This window comes from Scardinius erythrophthalmus, assembly GCF_964197995.2.
Source record: "Scardinius erythrophthalmus genome assembly, chromosome: 4".
NCBI lineage: Eukaryota > Metazoa > Chordata > Actinopteri > Cypriniformes > Leuciscidae > Scardinius > Scardinius erythrophthalmus.
In genome coordinates, this window is record NC_138224.1 from 29,643,822 (window position 1) to 29,670,396 (window position 26,575).

The 26,575-nt window shown below is 36.7% G+C and overlaps 1 protein-coding gene and 1 long non-coding RNA gene across 2 annotated transcripts in view; one reads left to right on the forward strand and one right to left on the reverse strand.

Annotated features, from left to right (window-relative positions):
* The window catches only part of LOC308690179, a 1,067,189-nt gene that overhangs the window by 294,542 nt on the left and 746,072 nt on the right, over positions 1-26,575 (reverse strand). The window contains exon 2 of the long non-coding RNA XR_014030123.1: positions 8,225-8,662. This is a non-coding gene — a long non-coding RNA (uncharacterized lncRNA). The remainder of the gene's footprint in view (positions 1-8,224; positions 8,663-26,575) is intronic.
* On the forward strand, positions 1,500-25,019 carry LOC308690177 (uncharacterized protein). The gene is made up of 3 exons (XM_081364505.1): positions 1,500-1,562; positions 1,950-2,103; positions 23,414-25,019. The coding sequence occupies exons 2-3, from the start codon at positions 2,019-2,021 to the stop codon at positions 24,796-24,798; spliced, it is 1,470 nt and encodes a 489-aa protein (XP_081220631.1). The 5' UTR covers positions 1,500-1,562; positions 1,950-2,018; the 3' UTR covers positions 24,799-25,019.

Here is a 26,575-nt window from a genome sequence, read left to right on the forward strand (position 1 = left end):
CACCTCGGGGTGCACCAGATGGATATGGGACTTCTCTTTGAGGAATGTTGAGAGAAACACATGAGAGAAGTGTTGCTGTGCAATGGAGATGAGACTGTCAAGAAGAGGGTGAAAATGGCAGAGGGTCAATGGACCAAAATGACCGTCGGACTAACAAGTGAGGAAAATGTATTTAATTGTGTTGGGGAAAAATTGTAAATAGCTGAATACTTTTGTCTGAAGAGTTTGTCATTCCTATTCTTATAACAGTTGGAATTATGTCTTATGTTATACCTAGTATAAAATGCTTCAATTATATTCTGAGTAAAATGTTTTGAATAAAAAAAAAAAATCTCAAAGAGTGTTGTGATGTGAGGTCAAGTGGGGAATAAATGTGTGCTTAACCACTTAAGATTTAATATAATAGTTTGATATAATGCAACTTTTACTCTCGGCCCACGGACCTCAATCAAGTTGTAAAAAGTTTGTGCACTTCTGCTCAAAGGACTTAATTTCGGAAAAACAAAATGACGAACACAAAATGCTATTGAGGTACATATTGTCACTGTATATATACAGTAGAATGTTAGATATTAGATATTTGTGAAGTAGTGTTTGTGGAGTACTGTCAGCAGTGTTTTTCTTGGTCATTTGGCTCTGTTTTCTACAGAAAGTGTTTGTGAAAAGTTCTGTCCAGAGTGTTTGCTCTTTATTATACATCAGTAAATAAATAATATATACAATTTCAGATATGTTTATTTCTGATATGGTCATTTATTTTGGGGTAGTTTTCAGCACCTTGCCTAGAAGTTCTACAGAAGACTCTCCCGTAAGGTTCCTGTGATTCTTGTAGGGAGGTCAATTAAAATGTGATTTTTTAAATTTATTTTTAATTTATTTTTTTGAGAAAACTGAAGGTTTCTGTGGTTCAGCAGTTGAAAATTTTGTCTATTTGTCATTAGTGAACGATTTGAATCACCCTACATAGGCAGCAACTTATACAACTGACCCTTGTTCAAAAATATGTGAAATACTCAATATTAATTTGAATAAACCTTTTTATCAATACTTTTTGGTATCAACAGAATTACATTTATACATGGTATTTTGATAGCCATTTTATACCTATTTTCAGATGTTTTTAGACTCGAATGAACTTTACATGTCCACATTTTTAATATTACAAAAAAACACGGGTGAAATCTCTGCTTTATAAACTCATACACTCTTTTTTTTTTAAATCACTATTTGTATTTTAATTCTGTTATATCTGGTATAAATTTTTTCTGTAACCAAACATACAGTTTTGCCTTTTAGACAGAATCTCACTTTCATTAGTTAGTATTTTCAGCACATCATTGGACACCTTTTGTTTATATATTTTTACTTAACTATTTTTTTACTAACTTACAATTCCATTGAAATCTATTTTTATTATATATATAATTTGTATGTAAATTTCTGTGCTCTTTGATTATTTTATTCACAGTAGCATGTGAACAGGACTTTTATTTTGGTCTGATGGTGTGACGTCATAAGGCAGCGCCGCACGCCTGCATCTGTTGTTATTTGGCTGAAGAATGGTTTGTGGTTTTAAGCATTTAAGTTGTTTAAATCAATGCAAATGGGTTAATCAAGTTTATAGTTTTTACATGTGATTGTTTGACATGTGAACTTTTACAAACCAACTGCAAACAGTTTATTTAAAGTGTAATATGTCTATCATTAAATACCAAATGTAAAGCATAAATACGAACCTACTATACAAAATTGTGTTCTTTCATTAATTTTCAGAGCTAATTTTGAGTTTTTTATTTTTATTTTTTATAATCAGGTGATTTAAGACCATTAGCTATCAATCTGACTCCCTTACTAGTGCGCTGACTAACTAGAGCTGATTGAGACGCACACAGAGATTTAGTTTGGAATTAATTTTTATTTCTGTTTTATTCTCATCTTTATCATGACAGAGTATCCAAACACACAGATAGAAACTCCTGGTGAAGCGACTGAGATCTATGTGACACACTATTATAAAGATGTCGTTTATTAAAGAGGAGAGTGAAGAAATTAAGATTGAAGAAACATTCAGAGTGAAACAAGAAGAAACTGAGGAACAAACAGGTTGGTTTCATTCTCAAAGCTGAACTCAGTCCTTTCAGATCCTTTAAAATGTCAACCTCTACAGAAATTAATATTTGTATTATAATTATGCTTAAAAAAAGGAACAAAAAAACAGCCAACATAAATTAATTCTGATAGCCTAACTCCTGTATGTGTATTTGTGAGTGAGTGTGTGAATGTATCTAGGTGTGGGAGTGGAAGAATATAAATCAGAGAGTAGCTATAAGTACCAATAGTAAAAGCATAAAAACATGAAAATGACAATAATACAAAAAATAAGTTATCTCTAGACAAGTATCAGTAACAGATATAACAATAGTAAAAATCCCAAAATAACAACAATCAAATTTCATCAAGATGTAGGGGGAGGGGCTGGGTATCGTTCAAAATTTTTCGATACCGGTTCCTGGACGATACTTTTTCGGTACAAATTTTATGAAACCCATTTTGACAAAATTACATTACATATTACCCAGAGCCATAGAGAGAGAAGAGTTGCGACACTCGTTGAACTCACTAGCGGGGTGGTCACGTGGTTCATGTAAGCCTGTAAAGTTCCACACGCAGGTCGCGCTGTCATGTTCTTCTATCGGGACTGACAGCAGCGATGGCGAAATTTAATGGTAAATATAAATAAAACACATACACAAGTCCTTGTTTGACTATTATTGCATATTTTTAAATGTCAGTTTTACATTTGGAGTGGTAGGGTGACAACTGAAAGCTATATAGCCTATATACGGTAAGTATTACTTAGATACGTTTTGGAGGGAAAGCTTCACGTTCGTGTTAGCATCGGTAGAACAGAGAGGGATTAAGAAAGCAGGGTAGCTAGGGTGACCACCATCAAACAAACCAAATGTGGGACGATGTGGAACATTTTTCCAACACTAAAACATAAACCACCCCTGTGTTTCTGCACCCTTCAGACTGATTACCTTTATAGTTTTATTATTATTATTATTATATAATGTCTAACTTAATAAAAACATTTGAATTCTGCCTTTCAGCTGATAAAAATTCTTTGTTCTTCAGTCCTTTCCAGAAAACACCATTAGGCAGCGGCATCATGCAGATCACCATTTTATAAACAGATCTGACCAAGTCCAATTAAAATCCAACAAAATAAACAATGAACAAATAAAATATAAAACAACATGAAATTAGATCATTGACAGTCTTATATATTAAGAATATATTAAACCAAAAACTTTCATATTTTTAGAAAGGATGTGAATTAAAACCACCACAAGTTGATAAATTCTGTTGAATTAAATAGTTTAATTTAATTAATTATTAATTATTTAACATTATTTATTTAATGTTTTCCTGACAGGAAACACGTGGAACGAATCACCGCTCCACATTTTGATTGACAGCTGTCACAACCTACTAGTGACCGTGTTTACTCCTTTCCTTTCAACCATTGTATAGGATTTTAAAAAAGGCTGTTGTATTTGTACTTCTGACGAAGCGCTGTTAAATAGCCTATAGGTGAAAAAATACACTGCAAAAAGAAGAAATAAAATGCTTTCTTAAAAAGGCAAAAGAATGCATGCACGTTTTCTTAATATAATAATTAAAAACCAATAGACGGATGAAAATGCGGGACATATTCTCAATATGCGGCGTGTGGGACAAGGGGTGAAAATGCTGTGCGGGACAACGCAAAGCAGGGCGGGTGGTCACCCTAAGAGTAGCTAGCAACAGTCCATTCAGCATTTAGTGTCCAGTCCTTTTCTTCTGATGAGGCATGAGTTGACCACAAACCAAGATAATTTTAAGACTAACCTATACACAAAGTATAAAATATATGTAAGAACAACAACTCATTACGCTTGGATGAATGAATGCAATAGTATTTTTTTTATTAAACAATGAGTGAGACAACAAGAAAAAGACAACAAGAAAAAGTGTGTGTGGTCATCAAGTTTATGAATTTCAGGAGAAGTTGAAGAACATCACAACCACTCTCTGTGATGTGCAATGGTGTCATGTTCATTGGTTACAACTAATATTTTATAGATCAGTGGTCATACCATGGTTTGCTGTGCAGCTTTTGGATGCTCCAATCCTTCTGAGAAGGGTTACCAAATTGATGGCTTCCCCAAAGACCAAGAGCGCAGGAAAAAATGGATGGCAATGGTCAGCCGTCAAAACCTGCAAATGACAGGGTCCAGCTACAGAAAACTATGTCATGTAAGAAATGTTCACACAGGTGACATCACTTACTAGCATTTCAAAGGGCATCATATTTGTAAATGTAGAGAATTATGACTTTTCAATGATATTTGAAGTACAATGGAAACTGATCTTACAAGCCTACCATACCATGCTGTGCCAACCATATTCATTCACCGGCCTAAGCCGAAGAGAAGGAAATCCCCTTCAGTGAGGGTGCCTCCAGCACCAATCAAAACTACAATGGACCACACATATTACAAAAAAATTAAATTCGGTATAGTACATGCAGAGAACAATATTCTCCATTTCATATAATTCAATGATTATTCATATTAGTAAACCCAGCTTCAAAACAACCAGTGGACAGGGGTTCTCCGAGGATTTGCATACAAAATGTTAGGGGTGTAACAATATATCATGTCACAATATATTGCAAGACAAAAATGCAACAATATGTATCGTGGATAGTTCACCCAAAATAAAAATTACCGGGTGAGAAAAAAATTGAACCTTACTGGTTGCCATGGATGTATTTGGCCTCTCCATTCCCGGCACACCGTCCACAGCCTCCAGTCTCCTCTCATTTCAGCAGCCATCGCCAGCACCAGACGCCACCACATGCAGCAGAGCACATATCAGTAGACAAGCGCTGTATTGTAGGTCAATGCGTTCCCCTACTCATAGAAGAAATTAGTCACACTGTTTAATAAACTTTTTATTCAACCTTAATGATCCTATAGAAGATTTCAGGCAGTTTCTCTCTTTCTTTTTTTTTATAAAATATTTTACAGTCTTTTATTTCACTTTGTGAAAAGTTTCTGGCTTTGTTCAGGCAAAGATGCACCTTACACTTTTCACAGTAGACATGTGAGAAGAGATTGTTGGTGCAGTGCTTGCATATGTCAGGTCTCCCATGTTGGAAAATGATCAATGCCACCCCATCTTACATAAAAAAATAATAATAAAAAAATCACACTGCAGCTTGGCCATTTATGGGATGTTGTTGGATTGATTTATTGAAAGAATACCCAAAATGTATTTTAAGATGGCATTTCAGGCATTAATAAAATCATCAAAATAGTGTGTGGTTGTATTGTGGTGGGAAATATGTAGATTTCATTACAGAAATGTTACATGAAAGTTCAGGGATAAAGCACCCATAAACCTGCAGTATCAAATTTGATACACGCAGTTTTTGCTTGATTAAACTGTAATATAGATAATGAATTGTTAGGTAATTATGTATTGTTTCATTACAGAAACTATTCATTTGAAACAATTAGTAACAATAGAAATGTTATTCTTACTGTAACTTCTTGAAAACGAGCAAAGGTTTTCCTGCAAATCGCGTGTGGATGTTTTAATGACGGCGACCATATTAAATATATTAAAGGCCAAAAAAAGCTTTTTAGGCCGTGGGCCAAGTCTGTTTTTCTCCTTTAGTTTTCGATTTGATAGATCTCCTCCAGGGAACTGTTTTATTTTTTATAATTAGCTATATAAATTGTTGTTGAGCACATTACTGCTTGTTTCCAACGTCAATTGTTGCACATTAAAAATATAACGTAGATATAATCTCGCTAGCTAACCACAAAATGTTAGCCGATTCAATCAGTCGTCTACCAAGATAAAAAAATATATACAAATAAGATAAGTATGCATCATAAAGGGCCTCTGATAAAATATAGACAGTGGACCATTCAACATTGTTAGTAATTTAATAAACTTACCTCAGAAGTTAGCCTACTCCACGGCCAGCAATGGAAATCTCCACGCGTTGAATGAATTGTTTCGAACTTCCGGGAACTTTACGAGGCTGCATACCCCGGAAGTAGGCGGCAAAAAGCTTTACAACGGAGTCCTATGGGAGTGTCGCCACTCTGTTTTCTCTACCACTCTGATATTACCTAAAAAAATACCTGGTTTTGTTTCAGTTTGTTGACTTTTTTTTTTACAGACTCAAAGACTAATATAGGCCACTGGGGGGCCGAATATATATGCCTCGTGCTCAAGCGCATGCATAAAAGAAGAACTGGCAAAAGTAGCATTATGATTATGAATGTGTCAGGGAAAAAATAGCAAGGATACATTTTAATTGTTTCTTAATAAACTTGCGTTTTCTGAGTCAGTGTTGACTAAGATGAAGTTGACGTTGCTGACTCCGTCATCTCCGCAGTATAGCAAACGCACCTTTTATTTGGATTATATAATCAGAGCGTATTTGTTTTAGATTCAAATTGTTTCGTTTAAAAGTAGACATTTCAAGCTTTCTATATGCCTATTTCTCATGTCTGTGAGGCAAGTAGCCTCAGTAGCCTCGCTGAGTTTCGGTTCATTTATGTGATGCGCAGTTCTTCTTGCAGTCGAAGACTTTCTGCTCTTAAGTTTATTCCGTGCGCTGTCAAGTGCTTCATCAGATTTGTCGTGTAGCCGGTCTTGGCAGCAATTATGTTGTCGCAAATATTACATTGCGTGCTGTTGGCATCGAACCTGGTGAAATCACAGTTCACCAGGTTTCAAACCAATCTGACTTCTGACCTATAATCAGGGCCGGCGAGTGCACTTCTGCCGATCTAGGCGAAAAACAATTGTGCCGCCCCTAGGGCTGGTCCGAATAGCATTTTTTGAGCTTCGAAGCTTCAGTAGTAATGAACATCGAATATTCAAAGCTTCGAGAGGGTGCTGAACATATTCTTCTCTCTAATAAAGGCAGGAATCTCTATTGATGTCTGTTTGCATTTTGATTATTTCGAGAACCGTTCATCCAATCGACTTCACAAGGGAGTGCAGTGTCGCATTTGGTGCAATATACTGTAGATGGACACACGAGACGCGACACGTTCAGAATTAATAAACTTTTAGTAAACTACAGAACAACACGAGCAGGAAGCGGCGCGCCTCACACGGGCAGGGCTTATTAACGCATGCTGCACTAGTGATATAAAACGCACACACACAGGTCTGTTAAATTAAGCAATCCTTTAAGGTAGTCTATAGTTTTCTGACTAACAAATTACTGACACAGTAAAGGGTAGATTTAAATTAAGAAAAACAAAATTTAAATAAAGAAAAACAAAATTTAAATAAAGAAAATAACAAAATTTAAAATTTAACTAAAGAAAAAAAAATTAAATAAAGAAAAACAAAATTTAAATAAAGAAAAAAACGAAATTTAAAATTTAAATAAAGAAAAAATGAAATTTAAAATAAAACAAAAACAAAATTAAAATAAAGAAAAAACAAAATTTCAAATTTAAATAAAGAAAAACGAAATTCAAATAAAGAAAAACGAAATTTAAATAAAGAAAAACGAAATTTAAATTAAGAAAAACAAAATTAAGTTAAATTAAAAACGAGATTAATTTAGATTGATAATAACGGGTAAAAAGGCTAATACATTTTGTTTCTATTATTCTATTTTCCACAATGTCAAAGCAATGCAGCTTAACCCAAAATACAAGCTCAGGCATGCACTTCTGTCCACACACACTCCGCTGTTCTGCGCTCTAGCCAGAGAATACTCCCGTTGCAGGAACACTTTAGTAGGCCAAGAGGAAGCATATATATATATATATATATATATATATATATATATATATATATATATATATATATATATATATATATATACTATATACTATATACGTAGGTGGATGTGATCGGGGAATTTGGCTGTTAAAATTGTAACATTTAAAGCCACTTAAATTAACGAAATGACTCAAATAAAGATTCGTTCATTTTGATGAACGAGATCGAACAAGAGAGTCAGTAAAATGATCCGAACTTACCCTCACTCAGTCATGACTCATGACTTGTGAGAGCAGGGCAGGCTGGGGCGGCGCAGCAGCAGCTCAGCAAATCATATAGCCTATTTTGTGAATTGTTCATTCCCGATTGGCACACATTTTGCCGCCCTTACAAAAGTGCCTCTCTAGGCAACTGCCTAGTTCGCCTATATGGACGCGCCGGCCCTGCCTATAATGCTGCCAGAATCATAATCATACACTGTTTGTTTGTTGGCCAGAGGAGAACTGGCCCCCCGACTGAGTCTGTGTTCTCCCAAGGTTTTTTTCTCCATTCTGCCACCTGATGGAGTTTTGGTTCCTTGCCACTGTCGCCTTTTTTTACACCTTTGTTGCCATTGGCTTAGCTTGCTTAGTTGGGGATATTCAATTTAACATTTAATTTAATATTCAACAATAATATTTATCTGCCTGCATTGACACTATTATGCAAGAACTGAACTGAGCTGGACGATGACATCACGGTTTACTCCAGAGCGGCTATATATAAATGAACTAAATTAATAACTTTTTTAAAACAAAAATGAAACATCACTGAACTTACTTAAGCTGGACTGTGATGCTATTTTCTCCTGGAAACAAACTTTTTAGCATTATTTTCCTGTTATCTCTGTAAAGCTGCTTTGAAACAATCTGTATTGTAAAAAGCGCTATATAAATAAATGTGACCTGACTTGACTAATGAAAGTGCGTATCTATAGCATGAATTTGATTTCTCGTACCATTTATACACCAAGAATAGTTTACACTTTATGGCATGTAATACGTTTGCACTCCACACCCCTAATCCTACCCAAGGGATTTAGTGCGTATCACTTTCACGCAAAAAAAAATGTTTGGCTTATAAAGGGCACGAGAAATAAAATTAGTGTTATAGATACACACTTTCATGCGATCGTGTTGCCCAATCATATTTAAGTAGGCCTGAGACCTATTAACCTATAATCATAACTTTCACATTTTATTTTTCTGATTTGAGTGATCCAACTGTATCATACTAGCTAAATGTGTTTAACGTGTGAATCCTTACTAAAAATGCACTTCTATAATGGGCCGTTGCCATGAATTGCACTCGTGATGGAGTGGTAGTGGAGCGCTCTCGAGTGAAATCCACAACGCTCTGTCTTTTAAAAAATCCGCTCCGCACTCCATTCAAAATCACACCACTCCACTCCTCGCTCTGCTCCCACTCCGCTCACATACTCTGGTGTACACATTTCAGCTTATGAATGGTGTTTTGTGTTGTAGGTGTTTGTTGCACATTTTGATGCCTTGATGACAGGGGTAGGGGGCTCCCACTCACAGCCATGATGGATGATAGCGTTCCATCCAGAGCCAAACTGTTCCTAGTTTTGGTTTTGTTCAAACCAACCATGGAGAACACTCTGCATCTGCATTCAAGTGGGGAAGAACTAAAACCAGTTTGGCAATCTTAGACAGCCTTCCAAATCTGCTCAAACTGGTTACCTTAAAAAAAAATGAACCAAGGAGGCCCAATTACTCTCTTAAATTTTTAATTCACATTTATCAAGTTAAACTTAAGTGAAACTTCTCCACCGTCTCTGTCGCCTCCTCTAATCTGGCAACCTTTTTAGGGGGCTGACCCTTTGGTGCCCAGAATGAAATAACACTCTTTTGCTTTTTCCCTGACATCTTTGAAACAGACAAATGCAATGATTAATGTATGCATTGCCAGGATATAAAACATTACTGAAATGATAGCCAGAACGTTCTGCTTTAAGAGATGTAGTGTTAAAATAGCTGAAATGAGTCGTAAAACAGTAGAATTTGAAATAAAAGAATGAAATACATCTCTAATCCTTTCCTTAGTTTCAGGTAGCTAAAGCTAACCTAAAGCTTCTGGTTGCAAAGCAGTTAGAGAGTTTTTGACTGCATCAAAAATAATTTTGCACAAATTTGGCAATATTCCTCAACATCAGCTCTCACTGTCTTTGATCACAGGCGACATTTCGTCCAGGAATCGTAAAATCAAAATTCTAAAAAAATTAACCCTGTAAGACCCAAATATAGAAAAAAAATTAGCAAATTTTTTTTTGACCTCCCAGATATTGTTTTAGGAGGCCTCTGATGTAGAAATGAAAGAGTTTTCAGATTTTTTACGTTTTAGTAAGTTTTTAGGAAAATGTTGTAAATTTGCAACGTTGGGCATTGTTGGGAGCAGAACTTCTGTGTTTGTATTCACTTTGTCTGAACAGATATACAGAACATTTAAGCATTCATTTGCAGGGTTGATTGCTAACTTAGCCCCATAACAGTATATATCATGAGTAATAACCACACAACAATCATAGTTTTATGAATAAGCATTTATTAATAAAAAATATTGAAAAAAAATATTTACAAAGCTTTTCGTAAAAAAAAAAAAAAAAAACTGTGGTTTGAAGGCAGTCTGTGTTCACTTGCAGTGATAGTCCCTAAAACAGTTATTTTCATCTGTTAAGCACAGGCGAACATTGCACTTGCTACACAGTGTGTTTGTGTATCCATCATAAAAGACCTTTCTGCGCTGGTGGCATTCTGAAATGGAAAAAGTAAAAAATAATGAAGTTAAATATGTGAATAATACATATGGGTCTTACATTATAGTAGATAAACTGAAAGAATAGACAGGGTGGTAGACCATGTGGGTAGAAATGAAGTGATGATCAACATTTCACTACATTCAAACAATACTGTCTATTGCAGCCTATTATGCTCTCTACTTATCATACTAAAGGAACACATGCACCCCCCCAGAGCACTTACAGGTTCACATTCAAGACCATTCGCACCTGTCCCTGGACAATACAACAGGCATCCCAAGAATTCCAGAACATTCAGAATCTGTTTTTCTATCTCCTAATGCTACTAACTGCTGCTTGGGCAACACTGAGAAAAAATGGCTCAGGATCATTTAGAAGTTAAAAAACAAACAAAAAACTACAAAGATACAGGGAGTTTCAAATACTGCTATAGATGCTGAAGTTTCAAATATCCCATACAATTTATTCATGTGTTTAATAATGGTCGAAGCTAAACTAAGTAAAACAATTAACAGAAAAACACATTTAGAGCTTAGTTACAATGAATCACTACATTTCTACTACATTTTTTTTTTTTCAATTTGTGATTATTTGAAATGTGCAGTGTCCTTATGTAATGTGTAAGGTGCACAGGCTATTTTGTCTACCACTCTGACCCAACGTTGTAGAATTACAACATAGACATAACAAGCTCTAAATCAAATGTGATGAAAGTTTTCCAAAATAACTAAATATGTACATGTTCTAGACATTATAATAAACACCCCAAAAAATATTTAAGCAATTTTACTTACTTTAATCCTGACAACTCCAGTCATGCAAAAAAAGGAGATGAGCTCAGCGGGAAGTTTGCAGGTAGAGTGAGTTCATAGCCAGATGACCGGACCTATAAACACTTCTTCTATCCAATAGCATTGTGAGGACAAACAATAGGACCCATTAACTATGTAAATGTGGTTTTGAGAGAAAAAAACATTTGCAGGCATTTTTTCTGAATTGTTAAAAGTGATGTTGTAAATTTGCAACCGTGGGTCTTACAGGGTTAAGGGGTTACCTACCACAAACCGCATTCATCAGATCTTGCTCTTCCAACTGTGTGTTGCTACCTAGTAAGGGACTGTTCGTTATTTATTTAAGGGGCCACCGGAGGAGTTTTGAGATCTGTTGTCAAAAAAGACATGACCCTCCCTTCGCCAGCAATAATTTTTTCTATGACCCTCCAAAATGATTGTGAAAAAAGGCATGACCCTCCCCGATAATTTATTGATTAGCCTAATTCTGTACTGGTTTGCGCTTGGCAAAGATGTTCAGATAGCCATTGTTTGTTTGTTTTTTTAAACCATAAACTCTTGCTTTCTCATTTGGCTGTAACGATAGACCAAACCTACGATTCGGTTCGTATCACGATTTTTTATTTTAGATTTGAAAAAAAAAAAATCATGTTTTCGGTGCTGATGCGGTGTGACTCGTTCAACATGTGGGTGGCGTTGCGAATAAATCATCTAAAAGCTGTCACAAAGAACCGGCAAAAGTAATGATTATTAATATGTCATATATAGCTAGACATTTTAATTGTTTTTAATAAACAAGTGTTTTCTGTGTCTACTGCAAAGATGAAGTTGACGATGCGTCGCAATCTTCTCGGAACGCGCCAGAGAGAAATGCACATTTCATAAGGAGAAAGCAGTCTGTTTTTCTTCGTTTTGAATTGTTCTGCATGTTTAAAAGTAGACATTTCAAGCTTTCTATATATTTCTCAGGTCTATGAGGCAAGTAGCATACCTTACGCTGAGTTTCGGTTCATTTATGAGACAAGAGTCCAGTTCACTCGCCCGCGCCTCCGTGTCATGATTATCTATTTTCTACTATATTTAGACTACTTCTTATTTATTAAATCCAGATGAAACATTGATTAAAATTAAGATAAAATTCATAAAAAAACGAAATTCTCTTTAAAGAAAGGCATTGTGCTTTCTGTTTGAGGTCTCTGTGCAATTTTTAAAGTCCCCATGAAATCAAAATTGACCCTATTTACTTTGTTAGCGCATATTACTAGTCTTATGGTAAACAATTAATCCGTGCAAGAAAATATTTAAAAAAAAATTTTTTTACCATGGTAATCTTTAATCAAAATCTGAAAATGCCCCTCCCCTCTGCATTGGAGGACCTTCCCTGATGACATTTGAGGAATTGGTTTGGGCAACGCTTAACCACTCCCCTCAAACCGTTAGTCTGCTATGAGCAGAGATGGAGAGGAGGAGCGCTAGAGTAAAACCCTGCCCTCTGTTCAATATTCCGTTTCACTGGGAAATACGTCATAACACTGGAGAAAAGTCGTTTGCCACTTCCGGTTCACGGGGACTTTAAAGTCGCTTCAGAGCAGTCATGTCCGTAATGGAGAACTGTCACGTCTGTAACATTTTTTATTTATTTATTTTTTCACATAAATGCAAACACGAAAAATAAAATAAAAATAATATAAAATGTAATTTTCAGTGGAGGCCGATCTTTATTCATCCGGTGGGTATTTTGGTTTGCACAGTGTAATTTATAGAATTACTGAAAATATTTTGCCACCTAAAAGTTAAAGATTTTTTTGTGTCACGTCACGTCTATATCCCTCATATTAAATATAAAACGCATGTGTAGACTAATATTTTTCTTATGTCTTTATTTTTTATTTTAAGTTTTGACTGCAAATGTCACGTCCATTCACTGGAATCGCCCAAATTTAACGAATTTATCCTCAACTAGTTTTTGTGGTGTAGGTCTATGTATTTTATGTTAACTTAAATAATAGCCTACTAATAATGATTTAAATAGTGCTGCGAAGATCGCGAGTCGTCAACTTCATCTGTCTAGCCAACACTGACATAAAAAATAACTGTTTTATAGTAAACAATTAAAATGTCTCCTGCTATATTGAACATATTTGCCTGTTCCTTACAAAACGCTGACAGTGGGGTTTTTGACTTTTTTTTTTTTTGACTGTTTTTTGAGCAGCTGCGGACAAATTATTTCCACACACACACACACACACACACACACACACACACACACACACACACACACACACACACACACACACACACACACACACACACACACACAATATTGATAAACAGGATTTTTTTGTTGCTTTTTTAATACAATAAAAAATTTAATTTAATTTATTGTTTGATAAAATTATAAGCCTATTATTTTTAGTTTATTAATAGCAACAACAGCTGTAAAGATGAAGTTGCCGATCGCCATCTCCGTAGTAGTGAACACGCCTATAGAGAAATTCACATCATTACATAACCAGAGAGTAGCCTATTTCTTTTCGTTTTAAATTGTTAAAAAGACATTGCAAGCTTTCTTAAGATATATTTCATGTATGTGAGGCATATGCTGAGTTTCGTTAAGTTAGGATGAGATGCGCTCCTGTTTACGAGCAGTGCAAGTGACCACGCGGGCGCCTCTATGATTGTGTTGTCTGCTATATTTGGTATTTGGCAATTGGTTGAAAAAAAAATGTAAATTAAAATTAAGATAAAATTTATAAAACGAAATTCACTTAAAAAAATCGTTTTCTGCAAAACAAAACTTAATTAAGTGGTCAAAATCATGTCTGACCCGCTCCATGTCTCTCGATATTGCGTATACTCCTGTGTGCGGTTCACTTTTCATAATCAACATAGTAGTAACAACACAGTAGGCCTACAGACTCTGTATTTGTACAAATTGCTGCACATTCATTTTATTCTGAATTTTGCACACACAAGTTGAAAGGCATTTGTTGCATGCTTTTAAAACATCTGCAACATTTATCAAGTTCACTGATAATTATGCGTGCATTTATTAATTATTATCTTAATGAATAATGTAACAAGGATTAAGCATATAAACTGTTTGTTTAGAATTTGGATCGATCATTGCAAATAGATCCGAATGAAGAAACGTACAAAACCATAGGCTATAGAAAATGGGTGGGCCCGGACCTAAATGCCCACCCGGCCGGGCCCAATGGTAGCGCCGCGGCTGGTGGTAGCCCTACATCTTACACATCGTGGAAACAAAATAAGAATGGAAACTAAAATATGCAGTTTTGCCCTACAGCGCACATTCTATCAGCAGTTCTGGCGCCTCAGTCCCAATACTGTTAAACTCGACGTAGCCTACGTTCACACATCACATGTTAATGCAGCGGTAGAGTTACTCACAGGACACTGTGCACTTAACAAAAGTTCATTATTTGCTCGTGCTTTAAAGCTTTGCCGGGTAAACATTTCTTTGGCATTCTGTTCTGACATGATGCTGCACTTTTTCTAAGCGCGAACTGAAGCGCACACTGTCAAACCGCGCCAAACTGGATTTTTGTTGGGTCAGACCCATCTGATATCGAAGGGGGGCTGATAACGCGAGATCAACATGGAGCTAAATGGAAAAAAAATAGCACCAAACAAGCCACTTTGAAATGTTGCTGTTTTAATGAATATAAAAGTTGGGTGACCCTCCCCCTAGACTAAAAAAAGTTGGATGACCCTCCCCTCAACAAAGAATAAAAAGACATGACCCTCCCCTATTTTCCTCCGGTGGCCCCTTCCATAAATACCGAACGGTCCCTAACGAACACGTTATTTACCCGGAAACAAATTCTAATTTCTGATTGGCTGGTAGGTGGCATTGAACTTTTTCAGCGTGAGAAATACAAGGTATGTGAACTGATTGAAATGCGTGTGTCTCACAGTGAATGAGTGAGACTAGAGAACCCTGGTAATTATAAAATTATAATGTTGCCTCTAATCCACCTGTGACTAGAGGTCGACCGATATGGGTTTTTTCAGGCTGATGCCGATCTTTTGAAATCCGGGTCGGCCGATGGCCGATAAATGCTGGCGATTTATTTTGGCCGATTATGTGCTTGTTTTTAATCTCTATTTGAAAGATAAAATGTAACACAAATAATTACTTAAGATTGACAAGATTTCTCAAAAACATTTATTGAACACTTGACTAAATCTGCACTTGTACAAAAGACAAAAAGACCTTGAGATATGTTTGGTAATTGTACCTGAATGAATTGAAAATTTATTTGATACATTTCAGATTAATATATTTGTTTTCCTTAAAATTTTAAAGGGCACCTATTATGCAAAATTTACTTTTACATGGTGTTTGAACATAAATGTATGTTGGCAGTGTGTGAGCAAAACTACCCTAGAATGATAAAAATCCACCCAGTGTTTTTTTTACAATCTCAATAAATCATAAGCACTGTCTCAGAATGAGCTGTTCTCAGATTCGGCGCAATGTGACGTAGAATTGAGCAGGCCCCTCCCACAACTGTTGAGTGACACTTCAGTTTGAGCATAGACCCGCCCTGAGTGAGCTGGACACAGAGTCCGCCATTGTTTCGACGCTTGAGCAGCTGTAGGCAAGAATGTCTCCTAAGCGATTGAGGTGTTTTGTTGTTGGATGTAGGAATGAACATAGCAGTCTTCATTTACTCTCGTTGTTACTCGAGGATGGATCTGTACTGTTTGTGATCCAGCTTACAGTCTCCGGAGCGACAGGCCTAACATTACTGACCACGGCAGAGATGAAAGTCAGAGCGCGCACTTTATCACAGCTCATTGAGTCATTTTACGGATACACGGTCTACCAGTTTATTAAGCACCCACTGAAAAGGTGTGTATATATTTGTTTACTGTTAGTTGTAACGAGTGTTTTGTGTACTTCGCGCTGTGTATGTTGATGATAATGAAAGGGAGAGAGAGAGAGTTTATGGATAAGACTTTAATGCGCACTTCTTATACTGTGTTTATTCAGCTCTTACAGTGATTCTCTGGAGTAAAACTAACGCTTCATCTTTTGTGTGATGTACAATAAACTTAACTGAACTCATCAGTATATTTTGGTCATCATTCGGACAGGGTCTGCCACAGCAGGCTTGTATTAATAGTGGATTAAAGCAGATGACAAATAAGTTAATCGTAATTAAACCAAACTATACCTGTTCTATCTCCATACAGCATATATTCTCTGGCTCTGTGGGCATTATTGTCCGACTCCGAGTCAAATTGAACACCGCAACTGAGAGTTTCTGTTCATGTTTCTGTTTTCATGACATCAGAGACTTATTTTACATCTTGTGAAAAGAGTCATAATAGGTGCCCTTTAATTAACAGTAACTTAAACACTTTGCAGTTTGAATGATGTCCTGTATAAACAAAATGATGGAGTATGTTTTTATGTTTCTACTGTTCGATCGCATCCGCGCCCCGGTTGCGTGTGACTTGTCTCCTCAGAATCTCTCTCTCTCTCTCTCTCTCTCTCTCTCTCTCTCTCTCTCTCTCTCTCTCTCTCTCTCTCTCTCTCTCTCTCTCTCTCTCTCTCTCTCTCTCTCTCTCTCTCTCTCAAATTCAAATTCAAATTCAAAATGAGCTTTATTAGCATGACTGTGTAACACAATGTTGCCAAAGCATTAACATATATAAATAATAAAACAAATAAAACATATATGTATATATCATGTCATATGTAGCATAGTAAATATAAATAAATAGATAAATAAACACAATCTATCCTAATAAATGAATAAATACAGTGGGTCTCTCTCGAGAATTAGCTGACTCTGGCGTTGTGAATAGCTAACACATATTTAGCCGCCAGTGCAGCTGTACTATCATCTTCTCCCAGTAAGAAGAACATTTTCTCAGTGTCACTCAGTTCAGAGAATGATGGAATCAAGATTTCAAATCTGGGCAGAAAGGTTTCTCTTATACTGGAGTATCTGGAGCAGAAGAGCAGAAAGTGTTCCTCATCCTCGATGTGCTGTAGGTCACAGTGTCTACAGATCCTCTGCTCTCTCTCTGTCCATGTTAGTCTACGTCTTCCTCTCTCTATCTCTAGATCATGGTCACTTAATCTGTATTTGGAGAGGATTTGTCTTTCTTTAAAATGTTTAATAAATAGATAATTGGCCAATTTAGTGGTTCTATTGAGGGTCGAGTAACATTGGAGTTTATTCTGGAGGGCAAAATGTGCTTTTAGTGATTCATCATGGGTGTCTTTTAGATGTTTGTGGATTTGGTTAATGATAGGTTTTGGGGTTGATGGGGAGTATAGTCTGATGGACGAGTTGGAGAGCGAGTGTGTTCAGAGGATGAGGTTCTGCTGAGGTTTCATTGGCGAGGAGGGCTTTATATTGCACTGACTCTGGATCAGACTGATGGAGATGATGCCAGAACTGAACACATCTCTTCTGGATCTCGATGTTCAGCGGGTACAGGCCCAGCTCAGCCCTGCAGGCGGCAGTGGACGTGTTTCTGTGAACCGCGAGAATATTTTTGCCAATTTCCAATTGTAATTTTTCTACTGATGTTTTATCCCAATTTTTACAATTTAGTACTGGTCCCCAAATTTCACATCCATATAAAATTATTGGTTTTATTATTGAATTATATAATTTTATCCAGGTTTTAATGGGTAATTTTAAGTGTCCACATCGTGACTTAATAGCATAGAAAGCCCTCCGAGCCTTTTCACCGAGTGTTTTCACAGCCAGACCGAAGCGTCCCGAAGCGCTGATGTCGATGCCTAGATAGCTGTAGCTAGAGCTGTGCTGCAGGACATGACCTTTATACAGGAACTGGTGTTTGTGTGCCTGAGATCGGGCTTTCTTCTGGAACACCATGACTCTGGTTTTGTCCAGATTGACGGTCAGGGCCCAGTCGTGACAGTATTGTTCCAGCAGGGACAGGCTCTGCTGAAGGCCCTCAGGTGTGCGGGACAGCAGGACCAGGTCGTCCGCGTAGAGCAGACATCTGACCTCTGACCCCTGTAGAGTGAGGCCGGGCGCAGTAGAGCTCTCCAGCGCTGATGCCAGATCATTGATGTAGATGTTGAATAGAGTCGGGCTCAGACTGCAGCCCTGCCTCACTCCACGGCCCTGCTGGAAGAACGCGGTTCTGTGGTTACCGATCTTCACCGCACTTTTGCTGTTGGTGTACAGAGATTTTATAATGTCAAATGTTTTTCCGCCGATGCCAGTTTTTAGGATTTTGTACAGTAGACCATCATGCCAAATTGAGTCGAATGCTTTTTTAAAGTCTACAAAACATGCGAATATTTTCCTTTGTTTGTCGTTGATGTTCTTGTTGATTAGAGTGTGGAGAGAATAGATGTGGTCGGATGTGCGATGTTTTGGTAAAAAGCCAATCTGAGCTTTATTTAAGATGTTGTGTGCGGAGATGTGTGAGACGATGCGTGTGTTGATGATACTGCAGAACAGTTTTCCCAACACACTGCCCACACTGATCCCGCGGTAGTTATTGGGGTCGAATCGATCACCGCTCTTAAATATGGGGGTGATGAGTCCCTCAGACCAGATCTCAGGGAAGTGTCCAGACCAGAACACCAGATTAAATAATTTGGCTAGAGTTTGAATCATGCTGGGACTGCTGAGTTTAAGCATTTCGTTATTAATGTGATCTTGTCCACATGCTTTCTTTAATTTAAGATTTTTAATATGTTCTAATATTTCAGATATTGTTATTGATTTATCTAATGGATTTTGATAATTCTTAATAGTTTTTTCCATGTCTTCTAGTGTTTTCTTTATTTTACTCTGAGGTTGGTTGAGGTCAGCCGGCTCAATTTTTTGGTACATATTTTTGAAGTAAGATTTCCAAATTGTGCCATTCTGGAGTGATATCTCTAATTTGGGTTTTTCGAGTTTTTTATATAAGTTCCAGAAAGTGTTTTGATCTATTGAATCGTCAATTTCTTCAATTTTAGTTTGAAAATATTTTTCTCTTTTTTTCCACAGAAGTGTTTTGTACTTTTGCAGACAGTCTGAGTAAGAAAGCCGTAATGTCTGGCTGGACGGATCTTTGTGCTTTTTGTTAGAGAGTCTCCTGAGTTATTTTCTGAGACCGGCACATTCATCATCGAACCAGACATCCTTTCTCTTTCTCTGTTGACTGGTTGTATGCTTGGTTTGCTGTTTAATATTAGATAGAGTTATCAATGTTATGAATATGTAATTTAAGTTTTTTGTTGCTAAATTTATTCCATTAATATCTAAGGTGAAATCAGTGGACATAAAGTCACCTAGCATTTTTAATATAGTCGGATTGTTCATTTTTTCTCTGAATTGTTCTGAGTTGGATTGATTCCACTTGAGTTTCTGTTTCAGAGGAAACAGTTTTTCAGTTTCAGGTGGAGCAGTTTTGGTTATTCCACATGGGGCTTTCAGATAAAGCACAGTTTGGCAGTGATCGGACATCGGGAGCTGAGGTCTGACTGTGAAGGCATTGATAAAACTTTGATCAATATCTGTTATTGAATAATCAACCACACTGGTTCCTAATCTGGAGCAATAAGTGAATCTACCTAATGTGTCTCCACGAGTTCTGCCGTTAATAATGTATAATCCTAAACCTTTACAGAGTTTCAACATGTGTTTTCCACTATTGTTCACTGAGGTATCATAGCTGTTTCTCGGTGTGATATTCGATGAGGGATGAAACGTGGTGTCATTGGGGATGTGGTCAAATTTTTCGAAACTTTCCCCTAATGGGATTCTTCTGGGCTTTTTTTTCCTTACTTAGGACATATTGAGGATACAAAATCAGTTGAGTTTGCTTCTGTTGCAATTTGTTCAAGGTTGACCCCCATTTTGGCTTAAAATGACTGGACTAACAGGCAGATCAGACCCCAGCCCTTGCATCACCACTGGCTAGTCAGAGTCAGTGTGGTCAGACTTCAGAACCAGCAACAGGTCAGAGTATCTACCAGACACAGGCAGTCAATCACATACCCAATTCAGGAATTTAAGTTGAGAAGATTTTGCCAGATTAAAAGGATAGTTCACCAAAAAAATGAACACACACAAAAAAATATAAATTAAATAATTATAATTAGAAAGAATAATTATAAATTATTATAATGAAAGAATTATGTTGTATTAAATCTTCCTAGGATAAGATTTTATATTGATGGGCAATAAAATTGTTAAAATTTTCCAAGTACATGTCTGCTTGATGCCTGCTATATCTAATTAAAAAATAATAATTTTTGTAAATGTGATTTTTTTTGTAAATAAATGCAGCAGTTCATAACAGACACGTGCTACGGTATCTTATCTCCTTGGTGCTTCAGCATTGTTTTCTGCAAATATTTTGGATGGTCAACACTTATAGACACAAACAGAGTGACCCAATTCCTTCCATAAGCTTTTCCACTGTGTGTGTGTGTGTGTGTGTGTGTGTGTGTGTGTGTGTGTGTGTGTGTGTGTGTGTGTGTGTGTGTGTGTGTGTGTGTGTGTACTGTGTACCCCCGCAAGTAGCAGTGGCCACCCCCTGGCCACCCCATGTATAAAACTCTAGTTCCGCCACTGATAAAAGTGCATCTGTCCATCATAAAAGTGCATCTGTCCATCATAAAAGTGTGTCTATCTATCATAAAAGTGTGTCTATCCATCATAGATGTACTTTTATGATGGACAGATGCACTTTTATGATGGATAGATGCACTTTTATGATGGACAGATGCACTTTAATGATGGACACATGCACTTTTATGATGGACAGATGCACTTTTATGATGGATAGATGCACTTTGATGAAAAATATACCCATTGACTGTCATAAAGCTTGGAAGAGCCACGACACTTTTTAATATAACTCTGATTGTATTCTTCTGAAAGAAGAAAGTAATATACACCTAGGATGACGTCAGGGTGAGTAAATCATGGGCTAATTTTCCTTTTTGGGTGAACTATCCCTAGGACCATAAACATAAAATACAAATAGGACTACCAAATATCCTATCACAGTTTTTGGCAAGTAAATCACGTGATGTGACACATCCTATTGACCCTGTTCACATTTCTGGGTTTCTCAGAAGTGTAAGGCATCATAGTTGGGTTAACTTCTATAGCAGTGAATGAAAGACTACATTAAATATATATTTTTGTGTTCCAATTTGCTCAAATAGCAAAAGAAAAACGCCACAACAGTGTTTTCACAACTTTCAAAAAGAGTAAGAAAATAGATAATGGCAGTCGGAAGAGAGAAAGTTGTCAACTTTGTCACAGCCGCGCTATTAGAAACACCCTCACAGCAGCGTTAACTAGTTTTTGTGTAAATAATACAAATATAGTGTTATATGCGTAATTATATTTTATTACGACAGTATGTGGCAACATGTACGTTAAAAGCGCATCTTCTGCACTAAACAATAATATTGCAATATTCTAGACTCTTACATGTACCTAACGCCACACTTACACTACAGAAGACTGTAAAAAATATATTTTTGTATTTTCAAATTACAAATTACTTGTATTTTAATTAAATACTTTTTGATGTATTTGTGCCCATCTCTGGTTAAAGGTTGTCAGAAGAACTGCTCCATGCTACATAGGATGCCGTTGCTAGGGGTTGGCAACCAAATGTAGTAGGATACGGCATGCTGAAACACTAGAGAGCAGCGACAGCAGCGGTGATTCCGAAACAGCTAAACAAATTGTATAAACATTATTACAGAAATTAGTTATCACCCTGAATTGTAATCTGTTTGTGTTTTGTTTGTTTGTTTTTTGGTACAATTTGCTACTTAATGTAACAGTTTTAATCAGTAAATACTTTTAAACCTACTCCACACATGACTCCTGTGTGTTTTAGTCTTTCAGCATTTAGTTGTCAGTACCTTTGTCTCACACTCCATACACCAGGATTGAACACTAACCAGCCTAACCCAAAATCCTCAAATCCCTTTTTTTTATTTCAATAGAATAAATAAAGCTATCCCACTTGTGAAAGAATATTAGAAATAGACATTGCAATACAAATAATTGATATTGCATAAATATGCAAACGATATACTGTACAGAAACAGAGCAGTATACAATTAACACCAGTTAATGGTAAACTTCTTTCTTGGATCTTGTTTGAATTGACAGGCTATTATAGGCTTGAAATTGAATTCCCTCTAAATGTGTTATGGGCCATGAGGACTGTCTGGTTAGTAAAAAAAAAAAATCAAAATATTATTTCATCCAGTAAAAGTTAACTTTACATGGTAATTTGTTTATTGTAACAACAACAAAGGGAAAAGAATGCTACCGATTACAAATGGAATGTTCAATATTTTTTCTTTTTTTTTTGCCTACCTATGAATTAAGAGGCATTGTTAACTCTTACATTCTAATTACATGTACAATCAAGGCATCAGATGAAAGCTTATCTTCCACACTTTCTAAAGGTGTGCTCAGTTTGTTTCTAGCATAAAATATCAGGGAGATATGGCTCACGATTCATGAATATAATTAAACCGTTTTAGCATGTTTGGGTGATTCTGGGAGTTAAAGCCGAATTTGAGGTAGCATTTTTTTTACCCTAATTACAAGTTTCCAGCAGCTTGTTGACCGGGTTGGCCACCCAGGTTGTGATCCTCAGACATCATAGATTTCATTTTTATATGACAACCTTTTACAGCAGCCCATGTCTGCTAAACCCCCTTTGCCCCCTGGGTATCTTCTATATGTAAATGTCATCTCAGTAGTGATTGCTTCATCAGCTCCAACAGAAGTGCTGTTTCTCCTTTTCTCTACCTTTACCTTTACTTTCTCCATTGCCACAACAGCATATTTTGTCAGAGCCCCCATTCTCCCCTCTGGCCAATGTTTATACACTGTCACACTCACAGCCAAATTTGTTTGCCACAATTTATCAAGACAGGATGGGCAGGTGACACTGGTGGTAACTTGTATTTGTCTTTTCACCTTAGAGTTCATGCCGCTGAAAGAGGAGAGCCAAGAACTCAATGAAGTAGAAGAGAAAAATAAATATGAGAAACATCATGATTTCATGTCTGGAGAAAAATCCTCACTGGCTGAAAAGATGACCTCACGAAAAAGAGCTCTGAAGATCAAATCTAATCCATCACAAAAACAAAACCTTGAAATCCTCAAGAGAGTACACACCGAAGAGAAGCCTTTCACCTGCAAACTGTGTGGGAAGAGCTTTACACGAAAAGAAAGTCTTAAGAATCACATGAGAATTCATACTGGAGAAAAGCCGTTTGTATGTGATCAGTGTGGAAAGAGTTTCAGATGTAAAGAGAAGCTTAATTACCACATGAGGATTCACTCAAAAGAGAACTGTTTTATTTGTCATCAATGTGGAAAGAGTTTCACAGACAGGAAACACCTTAAGAATCATGTAAAGACTCACACCGGAGAAAAGCCTTTCATGTGCCACCAGTGTGGAAACAGTTTTAGATTCGGTAAAAACCTTAAGACTCACATGAGAATTCACACTGGAGAGAGGCCTTTCACGTGCCATCATTGCGGAAAGAGTTTCTGTCATAAAGTTAGCCTCAAAAAACACATGAACATTCACACTGGAGAGAAACCATTCACATGTGACCAGTGTGGAAAATGTTTCATGTACAGAGCAACCCTTAATGCCCACTTGAGAGGTCACACTGGAGAGAATCCTTTCACCTGCAAACTGTGTGGGAAAAGCTTCTCACTAAATGGAAATCTGAAGACTCACATGAGAATTCACACTGGAGAGAAGCCATTCATATGTGTTCAGTGTGGAATTAGTTTTAGACGTAAAGAAACCCTTTATACCCACATGAGAATTCACTCTGGAGAGAGCTCTTATATCTGTAAACTGTGTGGGAAGAGCTTCTCACGAAAAGGAAATCTGAAGACTCACATGAGAAGTCACACTGGAGAAAAGCCTTTCAAATGCGATCAGTGTGGAAAGAGTTTCGGACGTAAAGAAACACTTATTTACCACATGAAGATTCACTCAAAAGTGAACAGTTTTATATGTCATCAGTGTGGAAGGAGTTTCACAGACAGCAATCACCTTAAGAGACATGTAATTACTCACACTGGTGAAAAGCCTTTCATGTGCCAACACTGTGGAAAGACTTGCATAAACAAATCAAACCTTGATGTTCACATAAGAATTCACTCTGGAGAGAAACCTTTCACCTGCCCTCAGTGTGGAAAGAGTTTCACACTGAAAGGAAACCTTCAGACTCACTTGAGAGTTCACTCTGGAGAGAGGCCTTACAAGTGTCTTCAGTGTGAGAAGAGTTTCAGATTTAAAGGAAACCTTAACAATCACATAAGGCTCCACATGTCTTCAGTGTGAGAAGAGTTCCACATATCCACAGAGACCTGAAATGTCATTTACAAAGTCATTTACATTACAAAGAAAAAAAAATATTATATTGTCTTCACACTTAGAGATGAAGTCACCCAGTTGTTAAGAGAGACCCTATTTTTGTTCTGAAAAGTGTTTTAAATGGCACCAGAAAATATGTATCTGTGCAAAATTTATTTCATTTGTATAAAGAAAAAAGTTAAAAGGTTTTTCTTTTCCAATGAAGCTTAGTTTCCATGGGAATTGGAATTGCCAGCAGATATGCACCTTAAGGCACTCTTGCATAGTGTTGGCAGTGTGCTGAAGGTCACAGGATCTCAATAAGCATGTGTACGCACAAATTTGTATGTGAAATCTACGCACAAACATTTTCACAAACAAACCATGATTAATCAATAACTTTCGCTCCAAAAATGTATTCTAAATTTACGAAAAAATGTAGAAACAACTGAAACCACTCGTACACAAAAATATAACATGTAAAGTTAAATTTAAAACATAGATGTAGATTTTATATATTCTGTAATAGTGATGGGCCGGTCATAAACGATTCGTTCATTTTGAACAAATCTTTAATATGACTCAGGAGAGAGTGATTCGTTAATTTGGTGTTGACCGTGCATGCACAACATCCTATAGGTTCTGTACTGGACACAGAAATGATTAGTTCATCTCTCGAGCCTTCGGGTTCGGGTCCGAGTCTTTCGTTCTTCCCGTCAGTCCCATAGAGGCTATGCTGTCTGTGCCGGAATGAGTAAGGATTAGTTCACCTCTCGAGTCTTTGGGTCTGATTCTTCTGAGCATTACGTTCTTTTTTCATGTGACGTGATGTGACAGCGCTGGACACAGAAATTAGTTGATAATTCCCAAACCTTCTTACAAACAAGCGCGTAGTCTGTTTTTTTTTAACAGTTACATGCTGCGTTTTTGGTCTCAAATTATAGCTTTTTTATTTCTTAAATTTTTTAGAATTTCTGTCATGATGCTTCTTTTCCATATGAATGTGGTCCTAAAGAGTTGGTAATGCTTTAAAATGTATATATTATTATGAGGAAAATCACTTTGATAAAGATACATATATATATAGCCTAATAACAACCTACAGTTACGTGACATAAACCTGAAGGACTCGAACCCGAGAGATGAACTAATCAATTCTGTGTCCGGTACCGACTGCATAGCTCAGCTTATGTGGCTGTCACGTGATGAATGAACGGCATAGATTGGGAGGTGAGGTAAACTACTGCAACACTCAGTATATGGGGATATGTCACACTCACAGGATAAACGAAAGACTCAGACCAGGAGATGAGGTAAACTAACAGACTGCATAGCCTGAAGACCCAGATAAATTAATTAATGATTTCTGTTTCTCATAATTGTCTCAATGCAATTCTTGCATTGCAATTTTTTTCTTATTCTAAATGTGATCAACATTTGATGTGTTTGTGGAATTTGGCTATTAAGATGTAACATTTTAAATATTCTGCTGAAATGAAAGAAATGACTTGAAAAAAGATTTGTTCATTTTGATGAACCAGATTCAAAGATCTGAGTCAGTAAATGATCCGAACTTCCCACTACTATTCAGAAATTATTAGTAAGGTCTGTATAAAAGTTGTTTATTGCATTTGAACTTGTTTGTAGGATGGCACTCTTGGCAGCAAGTGCTCTCAGGCGAGAACGCGTCTTTAGAAAGATGTTTGCTGAGAGTGACGAAAGAAAAGGGTGTGGGGAATGCCCTTCTATGGACATGGCTTGCGCA

Bases quoted from the DNA above. Each gene is read 5' to 3' on its own strand.
- LOC308690177 (XM_081364505.1), top strand. From the start codon at position 2,019: ATGTCGTTTATTAAAGAGGAGAGTGAAGAAATTAAGATTGAAGAAACA. The intron at 2,104-23,413 runs GTTGGTTTCATT...TTTTCACCTTAG, and splicing joins AGAAACTGAGGAACAAACAG to AGTTCATGCCGCTGAAAGAG.